Source organism: Pistacia vera, unplaced genomic scaffold, assembly GCF_008641045.1.
Source record: "Pistacia vera cultivar Batoury unplaced genomic scaffold, PisVer_v2 Contig499, whole genome shotgun sequence".
Lineage (NCBI taxonomy): Eukaryota > Viridiplantae > Streptophyta > Magnoliopsida > Sapindales > Anacardiaceae > Pistacia > Pistacia vera.
The window spans coordinates 47,067-65,598 of record NW_022196333.1 but is presented as its reverse complement, the minus strand read 5'-3'; the positions used below and the strand labels follow the sequence as shown (position 1 = coordinate 65,598).

At 35.9% G+C, this 18,532-nt stretch overlaps 2 protein-coding genes across 2 annotated transcripts; both read left to right on the top strand.

Moving 5' to 3' along the window:
• The first annotated feature begins 283 nt into the window (after nucleotides 1–283).
• On the top strand, nucleotides 284–2,168 carry LOC116105409 (3,9-dihydroxypterocarpan 6A-monooxygenase-like). The gene is made up of 2 exons (XM_031391838.1): nucleotides 284–1,210; nucleotides 1,539–2,168. Exons 1-2 carry the CDS (start codon nucleotides 284–286, stop codon nucleotides 2,166–2,168), a joined length of 1,557 nt encoding a protein of 518 aa, XP_031247698.1.
• A 4,430-nt stretch (nucleotides 2,169–6,598) lies between these two features.
• On the top strand, nucleotides 6,599–14,699 carry LOC116105434 (aspartate carbamoyltransferase 2, chloroplastic-like). Its single transcript, XM_031391862.1, has 2 exons — nucleotides 6,599–6,943; nucleotides 14,448–14,699. Exons 1-2 carry the CDS (start codon nucleotides 6,599–6,601, stop codon nucleotides 14,697–14,699), a joined length of 597 nt encoding a protein of 198 aa, XP_031247722.1.
• Nucleotides 14,700–18,532: the final 3,833 nt, after the last annotated feature.

Genomic DNA, 18,532 nt, shown 5'->3' with positions numbered 1-18,532 from the left:
ACTTAATCCAATAATCATCTCCAGGAATCATGTCCTCGGGAACCTTCCCAGTCAATAGTACTAACAAACCAATGCATTATATATATCACAAATATAGCAGCAAATTAAGCCACTTTTCTCTTAGGTTATACTTAAATCAATTTATCCATTGGCCATGTGACATCTTTCTTACAATATGAGATAGCTATGGTCAATTCATAAAAATTCGTAGCTGTATGAAATATTCACAAAATTCCTTTAAGATTCACATCATATATGTTAGTTCGAAATTCTCATTTGCCAAATGGCCTCGAGTTTTAATTTCATGTTCTTCAATTGCATTCTGTTCTTGATTTTGGTTTCGATAATTTCATTACTCATTGTGCTTTGGCTCATCAAAACATTCACAAATTCCCAAGCCACAATCCGTTTTCCACCAAGCCCACCAGCTCTACCAATCATTGGTCACCTTCATCTATTAAGCACCCAATTGCCAAAGTGTCTCCAAACACTATCTCGCCGTTATGGCCCCCTCATGCAAATACGTATAGGTGCAACCACATACGTCGTCGTTTCCAATGCCAGTGTTGCCAAAGAAATCTTGAAAACCAAAGATATTAATTTTTCCTCTAGGTATGAGTCTGGTCCTTGCCAGTACAACATATACAAAGGCTGTGGTTTTATCACTGCTCCTTATGGCCCATATTGGCGGTTTATGAAAAAATTGTGCGCCACAAGGCTTTTTGCCGGAGCCCAGCTCGACAGATTCAATCATATGCGAGAGCAAGAATTCGAAAAGTTGATGAAATCATTAATGAAGTGTTGTGACGAAGGAGAGGCTTGCAATTTGGGAGTTGAGGTATCCGACCTGATGAATAATTTGACATTCAGAATGACTATGAGCAAGAAATTCTCGGAAAATGGTGGTGAAGCTAAAAGGATGAGGATGTTGATTCTGGAGATTATGGAGCTTGCTGCCAAGTTTGGTGCTAATGAAGTGCTTGGTTTTCTCACGAATATCGATCTCTTCGGAAATGGAAAAAAGATTAGAGAAGCAATTTGCCGATATGATGTATTTTTGGAGGAGATAATGAAGGATTATGAAGACAATCTAAGTAACGGTGAAGAAAATAATGAAGATAGAGATCTGATGGACATTGTGTTGGAGACTTATAGAGACACAAATGCTGAAATGAAGTTAACGAGAAATAATATCAAGTATTTCTTCATGGTGAGTTCTTAATTGCTGCAGGTCTTTTTAATTTTGAAGTTTGTTATCTTTACTCAACGAATTAAATGAAAATTTAACTATATGTTAAGACTATTAGTATTAAATTTATAATGCTAAAACGTTGCATAATAAATAAGAAAGTATGATATCTATGTTAATTGAATTAATTAACATTAATTGGTTACAGTATAAGAAATTGAAGTAAACTGATGAAGCAAAATTCAGCGTTGGAGTAAAGCTCGTTGGAAAACAACAGTTTTGTTATAGTGATAATTCACTTCTTGTAAGCAATATTTCTAAATTAATCGCTTTTAATTGACATGCATAGGAACTATTTATGGCGAGCGTCGATACTACATCAGCTGCCATACAATGGACCATGGCAGAGCTCATCAACCGTCCCGAAGTATTCAAGAAGCTCAGAGATGAAATTGAATCAGTGGTGGGGTTGAACAGACTGGTCAAAGAATCAGACGTTCCAAAACTCCCTTATTTGCAAGCAATCGTTAAAGAATCCTTGAGACTCCACCCTCCAGGACCCATAATGTTCAGAGAATGCATCGCAGATTGCAAGATCAAAGGTTTCGATGTAAAGGCTAGGACTAAAACCCTAGTAAGTTTATATGCCATCATGCGGGATCCAGATTCGTGGAATGATCCAGACGAATACTTACCAGAGAGATTTTTGAGTGAGAACAATATTGATGAACATAATGAGATGGAAATGAAGGGTCAGGATTTTCGTTACCTTCCATATGGTGGTGGAAGAAGAGGATGTTCAGGTGCTGCACATGCTCATTCAGTGATGCACACAACGATCGGAGCGTTAGTCCAGTGCTTTGATTGGAAAGTGAAGGGCGGTGAACAGATTGATATAATTGTTGGGTCTGGATTTGCAGGAGCAATGGCAGTTCCTCTTACTTGCTACCCTATTACACGTTTTAATCCCTTCAAATAATCATACCATGAAATGACAAAAATTATTGGAGCTTTTTAGTTAAAAGTGTTTCAAGCATGGTTACTCTTGACATAATAGTAAGAAATAAGGTTTCCAAGCTTTGAAGAATGACATTGAATTAGGGATTTGAATTATTATCGCTGTTTTTAATTAGTACTTGTCATGAAATTGCGTGTTGTTGGATTAACAAGCTTTAGGCTTCTTTGACTGATAAGGAGCTGACGAAGCCTTTCCAGCTGTGTTAGCCGTTTATTCAATCTAAAGAAACTTTTTTATTCAATATAATTACCATTGCTTTCTAATCATCTAGGGTACCTGTACTCCGCCGCTACGAGTACAGGTACTCCAGATACTGGTACTCCAAGCGGTGAGGGAACTGGTGAACCTATGGGAGAGGGAACTCAGTCGTAGATTTTTAGCTTGGTCAAATAATATTTATATGTAAGAGTAAACGACATGTTCCCACCCAAGGTTTGGCGAAATGGAAAGTGTTTACCCTTGTTTCATAAATTCAAAATTCTCATCCTTAAATTAACATAAAATCATTTAATGTAACAATTAAAGGGTAAAATAATTATTTACACTGCATTAAATTTGAAATGAAAATGAAAATTTCAAAATAACCCTCTACATCTCAGATTTTTCTCTCAAGCACTCTCTCTCTCAAACTACTTCTTCTCTTCCACTGCTTCTATCTACTCACTCAGCCACAACCTCCCATTTCTCTCCCTAACCAGCAGCCACATTCCTCTCTCCTTCCCTAACCCATAGTTACCATCGTCGTTGGTCATTTTTGACATTTTTCGATGCCCACCACAGCCCTCACCCCTCATTTCACCCTCCCTAGTCATCTAGCCCTCCGATTCAGCTACATTGATGCGGTCTCACCTAGTTCCAACCGCTGCCATCTTCACTCGAGCAACATCCCTCACACAGTCACATTGCGCGCACCTGTACATGATTCCAGTGCGCGACCTGTTGTGCCCCTTCTCCAGATCCGCACTCCTAGCTTCACGTCCGCAAGCAACCCTAGCGTGATTTGCATCGCCGCTGCCCTTGGAGTCACGCCTTTGTTGTGTGCGGTGCATTCGTGCGATTGAGTGGTTGTTGTGTTGTGGATTTGATTGTTGGTGATGAAGTTTGTTTAGATTGAAAGGAAATTTAGAGGGCTAGGTGGGTTTGGATTGAAGAGGGTATTGGTGAATGAATTTGAGATGTATAGGATTTTCCTGAAATATTATTGAAAGGAAATTTAGAGGGTTAGGTGGGTTTGGATTGAAGAAGGTATTGGTGAATGAATTTGAGATGTATAGGATTTTCCTGAAATATTATTAATTGGGCTGGATGGTGATAGTGGTTGGGTGGCGTTGGTGGCTGTGGTCCTAGTTAGTAAATACAGGTATGGCAAACAAAAGGGTACGTGAATTTTACGAGTATGATATGACAAAGTGTGAAAAATACGTTTGTAAAAATTCAGCCATAAAATCGAATACGGAAAAAATATGGTACAGGTATATACGGGTTTAATACGGAGCATTATCAATAATACGTTTTGAAAAATACGACAATATCAATCCTGATTTTAACACTTTTCATGGAGCACCTGGTTAAAATCAATACAGCATTTCAAATGCAAAATATTCAATTAACTAATAACAATTAGACCTAATAATATAACACAAATACACAATATATAACTGAGATTCAAATTATAGTCTCTAGACTTAAACACAATAAATAGCCATGATTCAATTATAGTGTCAAACCAAACACATAACAAAACCAAAATTCAAAGTCGAATTAGAGCTCCAAACAAATAAAATACACAAATAATACAACCAAGATTCAAATTATAGTTTATAACAAAAACTCACAAAGTACATAAACAACAATAACAACTCAAAAAAGAGCATCATCCAACCAAGAAACACCATCATTATCTATCAAGTCATCCATGTAACCCTCAACCGTTGGTGTAGAATTAGCATCTTCATCTATATGAATTTCTTCATATTCATAGTCTGGAAGCTCCCCCAATTTCTTAAGATCTATAGGTTCTAAGTCGTAACTTATCGTGGAAGTGAACTCATCCATCATCATCGTGTTCATCCTCACATACACAAGCGTGTCTAGCATTTCATGTGACAACCTATTCCTTTTTTTTGTTTGAGCAGCTTCAAAAGCACTTCAATTTCTCTCACATGATGAAGCGCTACAAGGTTGACTCAAAATTCGAATGGCATACTTCTTAAGCACAGGAAGATCATCCCCATTGTAATCCCACCATATTCCTACAAATGATATAAAAAGCTTTCTTAAATACAAAGAGAGAAGCAATGTATAAAAAAAATATACAAATTTTTTAAAAACTTACGAGGATGACTTGTTTGTAACATCGTTTTTGTCGTTGCAGTAAATAAAGTAGCTGGCCTACAATGATACAGCTGAACCTCTCTCATAAATGGATGCTTTTCTTCTATTAGAAGCAAGTTTTCATGAATGAAATTGATGCCATCTTTCATTTCCCTATCCTCTCTAAAATTTTGTGAGAAAAAGTAAGATGGATTGACAAAGGCAGCTGCAGCATGTATCGGATGAATGATGTTGTTGACATGGTGGTTCTTAAACAATTCCTAAATTCTCTCATACTTGCTTGCCTCACTATTACATCTTTCCTTAATTGCAACTTTTGCTCTCATCATTGCTTCATATAAGTAACCAGTAGTAGATCCATCACCATCAACCAAACGAAGAACTCGAACCAATGACTCAATAGTTTTTATAACCTCTCTTCCTCTAGCTCAAAAATCACTCTGAATAATTTCAGTATCCCTTTTACTTGATTCGGTCTTACAATAATCAAAACCCCTCCATTCAGATGAAGCAACAAAGAGTCGAAGTTTATTCTCCAAATCCAACACAGATTGAAGCATTGAAAAATTTGAAACAAATCTTATGGCACAAGGTTGTCTCAATTGTCTATCTTTGGTGTACTCTTTCATTACTACATGAAGAACCATGTACCATGTCATGAACATAACTATTATTCTTGCTTCATCTATGACAACTTTTACCTAATTAACTTCTTCATATATGTCTTTCAAAAGAAGCTGAATTCCATGAGTAGCACACCTTATCTTATACATTTAAGGATACAATCCAATGAGCATGTCACTAGCAGATGTGAAATTGCTATTATTATCAGTTATGAATTGCACAACATGTTCTTATCCAATTGATTCAATCACAGAAACAACAATTTCTTTTAAATAAATCCTAGTTTTTCTTTCCCGAGAACCATCCAATGATTTTAAAAAAATTGCACCGCCAGGTGAATATGCCACAAGATTAATGAAAGATCGGTGCCTAATATCAGTCCATATATCAGACATTATAGTGCAACCAGATCCAGATGTATCCCAAGAACGCTTCACCATAGAAACATACTCATCAACACCTTTTCTAGATTCTGGAATTAACTTAGCTCGAAGAGTTGAGTAAGATGGAAGCTTTTATGTTGCACCATATTCAGCCACTACCTTAACAAATTCTCCAAACGCACTGGTTTGAACAACATTAAAAGCAATATTGTTCACCACAAAACACTTAGAGCAAGCATTTTATCAACAAACTCCCTGTTTTTTTTATTCATTTCTAGTAAAGATGCTTGATTTTGACGTCTTTGGCTACCTTTAGAAAGTGGTGAAAATGGTGAATCTGTTTCCTCCTCATGATCATTAGAGTTTAAAGCAGTAGAAGAATTGGCAGAGCTTTTTAATTTTTTGTTACTTCCACTTCCAGACATGGCCAAGAATGCACTTGCTTGTGTCTCATGATTGACTTTATTACAAATCTCAACATCATGGCAAGTAATTCCCAACAAGTGTGCTTTAATTCTATAAGCCCCACCACTAAATACTTTTTGATAGAATTTACATTTCCATTTATTCCCTTGGAGCTCCTTAACATGCTCCCAAATTTTATCTTTTTTTCGTACCATATTGATTTGAGTCTGCATTTACAAGAACATAAAAGAGAACCACAAGTAAATAAAAGGGTAGTGATATGGATCAATTTGTTTAAAATAAGAGTAGCATTTGCATCAATCAATTTGTTTAAATTTAATGTAAATAGTACATATTTAACTAATAAGTTAAAATGAAGTTACTGTAAATTAAGGTGGTTTTAACTTTTAATTAAGATCTATTACAACATATATAACCGACACTGCTGCATAGAAGCTAGAAAGCAAGAGATCAAGTCATGGCTGCTTTAGGAATCACCAGTGGTTCTTATCAAGATTTGACCTTAACCACATTTTGACATTAAATCATTCAAGTTTTTGTCGTAAATCTTCAGATAATTGTAAGTCACTTTCTACAACTACCGATATTAAACCATCAAGATTGTTATTACTGAATGAGAAATCAATGAAATGGAAGCAAACCCCAAAGTTTTCCTTAAAAAATTCAGTTCAGTGCCGAGCACTTGAAATTGAGAATAAACCATTTACCATAGGAAAGAAGTTTCAATTGGGTGATGTGATTGAAGCTCAACAGTTTGATAGGGATACTCTTAGTGCTATATTTGACGTTGCACATGAAATGGAGAAGATTGAGAAGAATTCACCTAGAAGCCAAATACTTAAGGGTTACTTAATGGCTACTCTGTTTTATGAGCCCTCTACTAGAACTAGGCTTTCATTTGAGTCTGCTATTAATTGGTTAGATGAAAAACTCAAGATATTGAACAAGCCCTATGTTAAAAGTATCAAGGTATTTAGTCACTTCTACTATAGCTAGATATTAATATAATTCCAATTCCTATAATTGAATTCCTTATTACGAGATTTAAGTTTTATAAAATTAGTTTGATCTAAGATTCAGACTAATTTTTATCATTTACTAGACTGAAGAAGGTGATATTATCGACTGCGTCAACATTAATAAACAACCAACTTTTGATCATCCTTTGCTGAAAAATCATAACATCTAGGTTAGATCATTTCATGTTAATTACTCAATTTGGAATCTCTCTTCTTTCTTTTTTTTTTCAATTTCAGTTTCACTCTTTGCAATGTGTTGTAGTAATTTCAATCTCACAAGCATTTCATCAAACATGTTTCAAACAAATTCATCAATCCACCAATATAACAAATCCATCAGCCCCCCTACTACTACTACTCACACACCAACACAAATACAAGCAATGAACCAACATAAGAGATTCAAAGAAAAGAGAAGAAGTGTGTACCTTGAAGTCTTACTCTTGGGCTTGAAGCTTGGAAAAGAGAGTTAAACAAAAAGACTAAAGAGAAGAGAAGAAGAGATCAAGATTTAAGAGATGAAGAAAGCTAGAAAAGAAGAGCTGAAGAAGAGCTGAACTACCAAAGACTTCAAAGAGAAGAGAATTGCCAAAGATGTCAAAGAACCAAGGATGAAGATGAGAAAAGAGAGTTTGAGTAATTTGAGTCAAACCCACCCCAAAACGACGTCGTTTTGGGGTGTTCAATTAATTTTTTTTCAAAAATTCGTGAATAATACGCGAATAATTCGCGAATTATACGGCTAGTCCAATTATACAAGAATAATTTGGCGACCCCTTATAAAATATGTTTATACGCGTTTTATACGCATGTTTACTAACTAAGGTTGTGGCTAGGTGGTGGTGGCAACAGTGACAATGGCTAGGTGGTGGTGGCAACAGTGACAATGGCTAGGTGGTTAGAGATGGGGATGATGTGAAGGTTGGAGAAGAGGGTGTTATTGAAATAAATTTGAAAGTAAGATGGTTATTTTTCTTTTCTATTAATTGGGGGGTTAAAAAATAGTTTATTAATTTTCTTTGTCAAGGGCAATATGGTAATAACACTTTCTATACATGTGTCAAAATCTACAAATCACTAACATATTGGTTAAGGGTAGGAATCTAGAACTCATGAAACTAGGGGTGGAAGCTTGCCATTTAGCCAAACCTTGGGTGGGAACATGTCGTTTACTCTTATATGTATAAGCGTGTTTGTAAGCTCTTGGTCTTGGACAATTTTAATGTATTTAATCGTACTTTGATTTATTGTATCATCGTACTAGTTTGTAATTTTGCTACTTGAATTTTGCTACTTGATTTAAGTTACTTCGTAATTGTATATTTTTTAAAAATTTTATGCATATTTCCCCTTTCTACATAGTCTTTTACTTTTCTTTATTATTCTATCTAATTTTGATTAAAAATCTAAAAGATACAATAACTGGCAATTTAATTAATGTTATATATTAAGAAGAGATGATCTACATTAACCACAATGACGTTGATATGTGCTTAATAGTTCTATGTTATTCCATCGTAATACATATATAGGAATTAGAAAACCATAAATCTAATGAAAATGTAACTATAATTGTATTATAACATATGAAACATAGCATTTAGATGAATTAAATGCTACTACACTCAGTTAATTTTTCTCAATTGTTATTGTTTTTACATTTCTTAGATTCCTAATATTATCTATAAGCTCCAAGCTTCGACTGTTTAACGAACCGAGCCGCTCGCGAGCCGGCTCGACTCGGCTCGGCTTGAGTCCAGCTATAACAACTCGACTCAGCTGAAATTGAGCTAACTTGGTTCAATTCATGAGAATGAACGAGTCGAGTTCGAGCCTGACTGGGCTCGGCTCGGCTCGTTAGGCTGCGAGCTAAGCATAGCTTGAATAAGTAGGGGCTTTTTAGGGGTTTTCTAAAGCATGGGGGATTAAACTAAGATTTTCAAAACAAAAGGTTTACAAAAATGACAAAGACCCCCCAGATTTTAAAAGCCCTAAAGATGTCGACTCCAACACTTTGTTGTAAAACCAAACCAAACCCAACAATTTCAGCAAAGTTTTTAGCCGCCTCCGGTATGTTTCTTCGTCGTCATTAAACCCATCTACTTCGCCGAAGTGTTGTCGCAGACTCGCCACCGTCAAAGCCATCTACCCCTTCAAATCTCGCCGACACTTAGCTGCAGCTTGTTTTCCTTTTGTCTTGTCATTGTGAAACCCATCTGCTTCGCCGTTGACCATCTCTGATATATAAATTACAAGAGGTTTCATGACGTTTTAGTTGTTGGGGCTGATTCTCTTTCTCAATTTACTGATTGGATAGATAACAGAATCTGCATTCTTTTTAGAGACGATGCTGGTGTTGTATTGTTACAAATAATAATTTTTCCTTTCCTTTATACAAGGTGACACAGACAGTCCTTTGGTTGTTTGATTGTGATGCTATTTGAAAACTAAATATGATTTGATAAAGAAATTTCAAATGTTCAATTTTTTCTTTTTTTGGGTGTCAAAAAAGAGTAGGTGTAATTGCATTTTGCTATATTATATGAAAACTAGTCATTTCGATTTAGTCATGTCCTATATCTGTTGGATTATTCAGTTTTTGTATATAGTTGTATTGTTACTGCTGTTGTTAAAGTAGCTAAAGTGTAATTAATTAGTTTTTTAGAGTAGTTAGTTAGTTGACTGAATTAGTTAGTTTTCTAGAGTAATTAGTTAGTTGAGTGAACTATAGTTAACCAATTAACTATAGTTAACTGAATGTAATAAATTGGTGTATAGTACTCAATTTTTCACTTGAGCTGAATAAGAAACTTTACTCTTCTTTTTTGAAACCTCCTCTTTGATCAAAATGGAACATGGTATCAGAGTTGTTCATCAAGCTGCGAAATCACCATCTCTTTTCAAGAATTTAGCTAATGTTGAAAGGAGAGATCGTATAGTTGAGGATTGGTTTTTAATTCAACAATTGCTCAAGTTAGGTTACTCTTCTACAAATCAATCGAAGATTCGACGATTGCTTAATTCAAGTAAGTTCTCTGTAAATTGTTTAAAGAAGTGATTTAGAGCAAGCAAAATGGCGACAGATTCAAGCCCGCCTCTTTACATCCTAACAACTCATTGGAATGGAGAACTTTAGAATATGGAGTAGAGCTATGATTGTGTCTTTAAGAGCGAAGAATAAGCTAGGATTTGTGGATGGTTCTTGTGAGAAATCTATCTTCAATCAAGCGTTACATGCACAATAGGAGCGATGTAACTCCTTAGTGTTAGCATGAATTTTTAACACGGTCTCGAAGGATATATTCAATAGTATTGTGTATTAGAGTAGTGCGCATCAAGTGTGGTAGGATCTAAAGGAACAGTATAACAAAGTTAATGGTACATGAGTTTTTGGAATTCACAGAGAAATTATGAATTTGGTGCAAGGAACCAACTCGATTGCATACAACAAACTCAAAACCTTATGGGATGAATTAAGCTCGTTAGTTAGTCTACCAACACCAGACAGTGAATCAGCTAAAGCTTATTTAGCACATTTGAATCAGCAGAAGCTACTGCAGTTCTTGGTTGGGCTAAATGACTCATACAGTTTAGTAAGAAGTCAAATTTTGCTGATGGCTCCTCTACCCTCGGTGAAACAGGCATACTCAATAGTTAGTCAAGATGAGAGTCAAAAGATCCTCACTGGTTTCAATTGTAGCATAGAAGTCACTACTGCGTTATACTCGCAGGGAAACCAGAAGAATCAAACTCAGAACACAAAATATAAGGGAAAAAAAACCTTATATTGAGTGTGATTATTGTCATGCTCCATGACACAAGAAGGAAAATTTTTATAAGCTACACGGATATCTAGTTGATTTTCAATTCACCAGAGGAAAATCGGGGACAAAGGCTAAGGCTAATCAAGCCCAATCTAACCAGGAATCTGTTCCACAAACTCAAACCGTGAATCTAGAATCTGGAGCTAATCTTGGAAATGTGCTGACACTAGAACAATATGCACAGTTGTTACAATTGTTGGGCAAAAAGAACATCTTGACACCATCTGCAAACTTAGCAGGTAAAACCATCTATTTATACTCCAGTTTTAATAATGAGGATTGAATATTAGATTCAGGGGCCATAGATCACATGACCCGTAATTTTCAAAGTCTTGAATTCACTGTTGCTAGCCAATCACCCATAGTAAACTATGTAGGACTTCTTAATGGCACAAAAACCCCTATTAAACATGTTGGTTCAGTGAAATTGCAAGAAAACTTGTGTCTTGATAAAGTTTTTTTCTTACCAAATTTTAAATACAATCTACTGTCAGTGTCTAAATTGACTTCATTAGGTAGATGTTTTGTTACATTTTATCCTGATTTTTGGGTTATTCAAGATCTATGGAGTGGCAACCTGAAGAGGATTGGTAAGCAATGCCAAGGGTTATACCATTTTGTTCCTAGTTCACAAATAAAATTGTATAGTTCTATTTTAGGAATAAAGGAAGCTGCTTGTAAGCATTCTATTTTAGGAATAAAGGAAGTTGCTTGTAAGCATTCTTCTGATTTAGGACTTGAAACAATTGTTAGTAAACAATCAAATGTACCTACTGGTTCTTTAATAAAGAACCCCTATTTGTCATCAGCTTTATCTACTGCCTTGCATATTAAAGATATTGCCCTTTGGCACAAAAGATTAGGACATGCACCACTTTCAGTTCTCAAAATGATAAAACAACATGATTTCCACTGTGATGTTTGCCCTTTAGCTAAACAAACTAGGCTGCCCTTTGTATCAAGTGATACAAGTTCCCTACATGTTTTTGAGTTACTGCATTTAGATGTTTGGGGGCCCTATAGGATACCTACACAAGGAAATGTCAGGTTTTTCCTTACTGTAGTGGATGATTTCTCTAGGATTACCTGGCTATTTTTGATGTAGTATAAGTCAAATGTTTTCCAAACATTAAAAGACTTTATTCACATGATCCAAACTCAATTCAACCAAACACCTAAATGTATAAGGTCTAACAATGGGTCAGAATTCTTTAATCATCAATGTCAAGAGTTGTTAGCTAGTTTAGGAATCATATACCAAAGTACCTATGTATACACTCCACAACAGAATAGAGTGGTAGAGAGAAAGCATAGACAAATACTAAACATAGCTAGAGCTTTTAAATTTCAGTCTAGTATCCCAAATTATTTGTGGGGTTATACTGTCAAGGCTTCCGTGTACATCATTAATAGGTTACCTACAAAAGTCTTAGATAGGATCTATCACCATATGAAAAATTCTATGGAACTACACCTAAATTGAATCATTTAAGGGTCTTTGGCTGCTTGGCATATGTTACCAATTTGACTCTTCATGATAAGTTTGCTCCAAGATCCACACCTTGTGTTTTCCTTGGTTATTCTCCCATAAAAATGGGATATATCTTATACGATTTACACACTAAATCCATCTACATTAATAGAGATGTAGTCTTCCATGAGCACATCTTTCCTTTCACTTGGCATCCTTCTAACAAACCTATTTTCTTGGATTCCTTTATGGCATAAGATTTTGATAATTCTGATCCTATTTTAAATACCTATCCTAACAATGCAATTATCTTGCAAGACACAGAACCAACATATTTTTTGCCATCATCCCATCCTGATGTATTACCTTCACATAATGATGTTGTCACTGATTCATCTGCTCAACTTAGAAGATCCAATAGGACAACTAGACCACCTATTTGGACGACAGATTTTGTTTGTCCAACTTTACCTCAGTCCAATTTGACAGTTGCCACTCCATATCCTATACACAACTATATATCTTATAAACACTTGTCCCCCACTTACCAAAAATGTCTATCTAGTATTTCAGCTCTTACAGAACCTATTTCCTTCACCCATGCATCCAAAGATCCCCAATGGATTGTTGTAATGCAACAGGAAATTCAGGCTTTGGAAAGAAATGGAACTTGGTCCTTAGTTCCCCTGCCTCTTGGAAAAGTACTAATCGGTTGTAAATGGGTATATAAATTGAAGTATAAGGTAGATGACTGATAATCCGTGGATTATACAATTTTCATTAGTCTTTTTTATTCGGATTTCAGGTACTTTTTGGTGCATTTTGACCTGAATTGATGTTTAATTCTTTACATTTTGTATTTCAGGTTAAAATGGACAATTTAAGCAAATAAAGACAAAATTGGAAGTTTTTGACTCAAAAGTTAGCGGATCTCAGAAGTTAGGAGAGTTCTGAAGCAGGATAAAGCACGATGAGGCTTGTTCTAAAGGGAGAGCACCAAGAATCGAAGAAGAAAACAAAGAAGCAAGCAGAGTGGTAGTTCTGTAAATTCAGAACCTTTCAAGTAACTTCGCCCCGACGAAGATTTCTTCTTCGCCGCAGCGAAGTGAGCCAGTCACGAGCAAGATCTGCTTCTCTCTTCGCCGCGGCGAAGAAGAATTCTTCGCCGCGGCGACAGTCATTAATTTCAGTTTTGTTAAATGCACAGTTTTACTTTGTGCGTGTTTTTGGCTGGGTAATAGGGCGAGGTATAAAAGAAACACTTAGCCATTTTGTCCAGGAGTCTTCGTTTTTAGGTTAAACAGCTTTTACATTTTTCTTGGATTAAACTTTGAGCGATTTGGATTGTAAGAAGGGTGAAGATTCGATTCTAACTAAGGGATTCATCTTTTGGGAAAATTTCTTATCTTTTATTTCAGTTTCATTATGTTGAACTTGATTATTTTCGTTTTTCGTTTTTGTATTGTTGATTTAGCTATGAACTAACCTATTTTGGGTTAGGGTTTTGATTGTAGTTTGGATTTTAATGGGTTAAGTGTTTGATTGTTTATTTTTCATATGAGTATGCTTTGGTTGTGTGTTTACTCTGAGTTTTATTGTTATAAGTGATGAATATGATGAGATTGAGAAATGAATCATGTTAGGCTTTTTGGGTAATCACCATTATAGTATTGGATGCTAGAGATAGATTCAAGAATTAATGAAATCATTGTAGGATTCTTTTGCTTAATGAGTTTGGAATTGTTAACCTTCATTTTGTTGGGTGTGGAAGGTTAATAAGGATGAATAGTAAAACATAGCCCGAGAGGGTATGTTTAACACCTTAGTGAATTTGATTTACAACCATTGCGTATGAATATGAATATAGTGAAATTTTAGGTTTAACCCATAAAATCCGAATGAAGTCAAAACCCCACCCGTTTTAATTGAATTGATTATTCAGTGTTTTTAATCTTGCATTCTTAGTTAAATTTTAGTTTAAACGCGTCTTGTTCAGTTTAATTAGAATTAGCTCCCATCAATCCAAAGAAGTCGATTGCTTCAACTAGATAACATTAGGGAACTTAGTGCTTAGCTAACAATCCTCGTGGGAACGATACTCTACTCATCATTTTATTACTTGTGCGATTAGTATACTTGCTACATATTGCATGTTGTAGGAAATACGCATCAATGACACTCTAGAAAGGTATAAGGCAAGACTAGTTGCCAAGAGCTTTAGACAACAAGCTAGGATTGACTATGAGGAGACTTTTTCTCCTGTGGTTAAGATTGGTTCTGTTAGGCTTGTGTTGGCTATTGCTTCCATGGAAAATTGGCCACTTTATCACATGGATGTTAACAATGCATTTCTTCAAGGAGATCTACAAAAGGAAATATACATGCACCTACCTCAAGGATTTCTTAAATAATATGATACCTCTTTGGTTTAGGCGCTACACAAGTCTTTGTATGGCTTGAAGCAAGCCTCTAGAGCTTGGAATACCAAGCTCATTACTGCCTTAATGAAATGAGGATTTCAACAATCACCATCAGATTATTCCTTCTTCTTTAAGAAGGTTACTGGTCATATTGTCATTTTACCCATTTATGTTGATGATTTAGTCCTTACTGGTAGTGATTCTTCACTTATCCAAGCTACTAAAGATCTATTGCATTCCCATTTTAAGTTGGAAGATTTGGGTGCTCTTAGATATTTTTTAGGATTTGAGGTTGCAAGATCTTCTAAGGGGATTAGCTTATGTCAAAGGAAATATGCTTTGGAGTTAATTGCTAAGTCAGGATTGGCTGCTGCCAATCCTTCTTTGGTTCCACTTGATCCAATCTCAAATTCACTACTATAGCATATGATGAGCAATTTCCTAGTCTATAGGATTCCGTCTTGCCAGATCCATCAATATACCAAAAGCTTACTGGTAAGTTGCTTTATTTATGTTTGACCAGACTTGACCTTAGTTTTGTAGTGAATCTTCTCAGTCAGTTTATGCATCAGCCTAAGGAGTCTCATCTTCAGGCTGCTCTAAAGGTTGTAAGGTATGTCAAACACTCTCCTGGTTTGGGTTTATTCTTTCCTGCTCATGGTTCACTTCAGCTACCGGCCTTTTGTGATTCGGATTGGGCTTCATGCCTTATGACTCGTAAATCTATTACTGGATTCTATATTTTTTTGGGAAGTTCCTTGTTGTCATGGATATCAAAAAGGTAGGCTACTGTTTCTCTATCCTCTTCTAAAGCAGAATATCGAGCTATGGTTACCACTGTTTGTGAAATTATTTGGTTGACACAGCTTTTGAATGACCTAGCTCTTCCACTTCAACTACCAATTCCACTCTGCTGTGATAAAAAATCTGCCATTCTTATTGCTTACAATCTGATATTTCATGAGCGTACGAAACATATTGATATTGATTACCACATTGTGCGTACTAAGATCAAAGAAGGGTTGATTGTTCCTACTCATGTTTTTACTCTGGATCTGTTTACTAAGGCTCTTTCTGGCCTTGTTCATCGACATTTACTATCCAAGTTGGGAGTGATTGACATTCATCACCCACCAACTTGAGGGGGGGTGTAGGATTATTCTGTTTTTGCATATAGTTGTATTGTTACTATTGCTATTAAAGTTGTTAAAGTGTAATTCGTTAGTTTGTTAGAGTAGTTAGTTAGTTGACTGAATTAGTTAGTTTGTAAGAGTAATTAGTTAGTTGACTGAACTATAGTTAACCAATTAACTATAATTAACTGAATGTAATAAATTGGTTTATAGTACTCGATTTTTCACTTGAGCTGAATAAGAAACTTTACTCTTCTTCTTTGAAACCTCCTGTCTGATTAAAATAGAACAGTATCCAGAAATTTGGGATTCGATGAATGTAATTCTTGGAGGCTTATAGCAACACAACACTCATTACCAAAGTCATAAAACTTGGGATAATATTACCTGCGGCAAACTAAGAGGACAGTCAGCTCCATGACTAAATCTGCTTAGACATTTTCACTCTTCTACATTCAGTGGTTTGAACCAAATTCTGATGGAAGAAAAGCAAGAAGTTTGTTATATCATTTTCAACGCTTTTATTTTTTAATTTCTTAAGCTGTCAGTAAAATTAATAAAGCTATTAAGTGTTGTCTTGTTTGTGTTACCTTATATGAGTATTGGCTAAGAATTTATTAATTGGAAACTGTTTTTTTTTTTTCTTAATAAAACTTCATTCTAGTTGCAATTCAATAAAAAAAAAAAAAAAAAACTGCATTTTTTTTCTGGCTCGCAACCGGGTCGAACTCGACTCATTAAGCCAGCTCGTGAGCCAGGCTCAAATTACCCCTCTCCCTTCAACAAACCAAGCCAAGCCAAGCCAGGAAATCAACGGCTCAGCTTGGACTCATTTCCCCCTCCTTTTTCACGAGCCGAGCTCGTTAAGCCAAAAACTCGGCTCGAAAACAGGCTTACTCCTACCAATTGTTGTCACTATCGCCATGTTTTGCACTCTTATATCTATTCTAAATAGTCAGATTTCTGCTTCTATATACTGTTAAAAGAAATGAAAAAGTTACTTAAAATATATTTTATATTAAATTTTCCTTTATTTATAAAAAGAGTTAATGAGTTAATCCCCTTGATGTATGATATAATAACAAAAATTCTCTTAAGGTTTTAAAAATAACAAAAATTTCCATGTAGCTAAGTTTTAGGTGTTATAATAAATAGTAGGAGGAAAATTAGGTAATATTTACTAACTTATAACAGTGTAAATTTTAATGATTCACTAACAGTCCATTAACAGTAGGAGTATTTATGGGTGCATTTGTTTTAGTATTTGGGATAGAATTTTTGATATTTTTAGAGTTGGGAGGGAATAACGAGGTAGGATTTAAAAATTAACAAAAACTCCCCCTAGGTTTGGTAATTTACTAAACACCCTTGTAATAAAAATATTAAAAATTACAAAACACCCTTGTAATAAAAACATTAAAAATTACAAAACACCCTTACCCACCCATTAGATACTGGTAGCCAGTCACCACTGCCGGAGGGTGGCCAGAGTTGCCGTATCGGTGCACGACCGACTGGATTTGGCCGGTTGTGCGCTAAGATGGCATTTTCTAGTCAGATCCACAGTGGATCTAGTCGTCGACTGCCAAATCTAGCCATGTTTGGTCGTCAACGACAACCGAAGATATGGCTATCGTTGATGGTCAACGACGACCAAAGATATGGCTATAGTTGATGGTCAACGACGGCCATATCTTGGTCGTCATTGAAGACCAACTACGGCCAAAGATCTGGCCTTTTCTGGCCATATCGACGGTGGATCTGGCCGCTAAATGATAGATCAGTGCACTACCGGCTAGATCTAGCTGGTAGTGCGCCATTATACCAGATTCTGGCCACTTTCCGATGGTGATAGCAGGAATCTGGCAAACGTGGGTGGGTGGGGGTTTTTTTGTCAATTTCTAAACTTTTTTGGGGGGTTTTTAGTTAAATTAATAAGCTTAAGGGGTTTAAAAATGGTTGAATAAAATATAATAGTATTTTTAGAATAGGGAAACAAATGTGTATTTTGGAAATAGTATTAATAGATATGTTATTTCTAAAATCTCAAGGAGTTTTTTGTTATTATATCATACCACAGGGGTTAGTGTTATTCTTTATAAAATAATATAGTAATTTCGCATGGTAAATGACATAGTTGTTGATTTACATGCCAACCACATTAATGGGAGAATGAAGTTATATGCACATAGTTATACAAAATTAGAACGTATTGTGTGAAGGGAATTGCTAAAAGAAAAATAACAGTCAGGACGAGTCAATCCCTAGGCAACTCCCTAGTGTCACAAGCTGGGAGTTTCACACTCAAAAGGTTAACCTATAAGGTGGAGGGACTCCCCCAGGACCTCCCCAATACACTTCTGATATGGTATTCGTTACATTCTCCCCCACCCAATCCTGTGACACCCTCGTCACAGGTGGGGCCCCCTACCTCCAGATCACTCTCGTGTGGACCCACAATCACACTTGGACGTCCCTGCGTAGACGCTTGGTGGGACATCGAAAGACGAATCGAGTCTGCTCTGATACCACTTGTCACGGACTGGGAGTTTCATACCCAAAAGGCTAACCTATTAGGTAGAGGGACTCCCCCAAGACCTCTCCAATATGCTTCCGATATGGTATTCGTTACACTAGGGCCCAATAATAGTGATAGAGGTAGGCAAGGCCTAGGCCCTCAAGGTCCAGTCC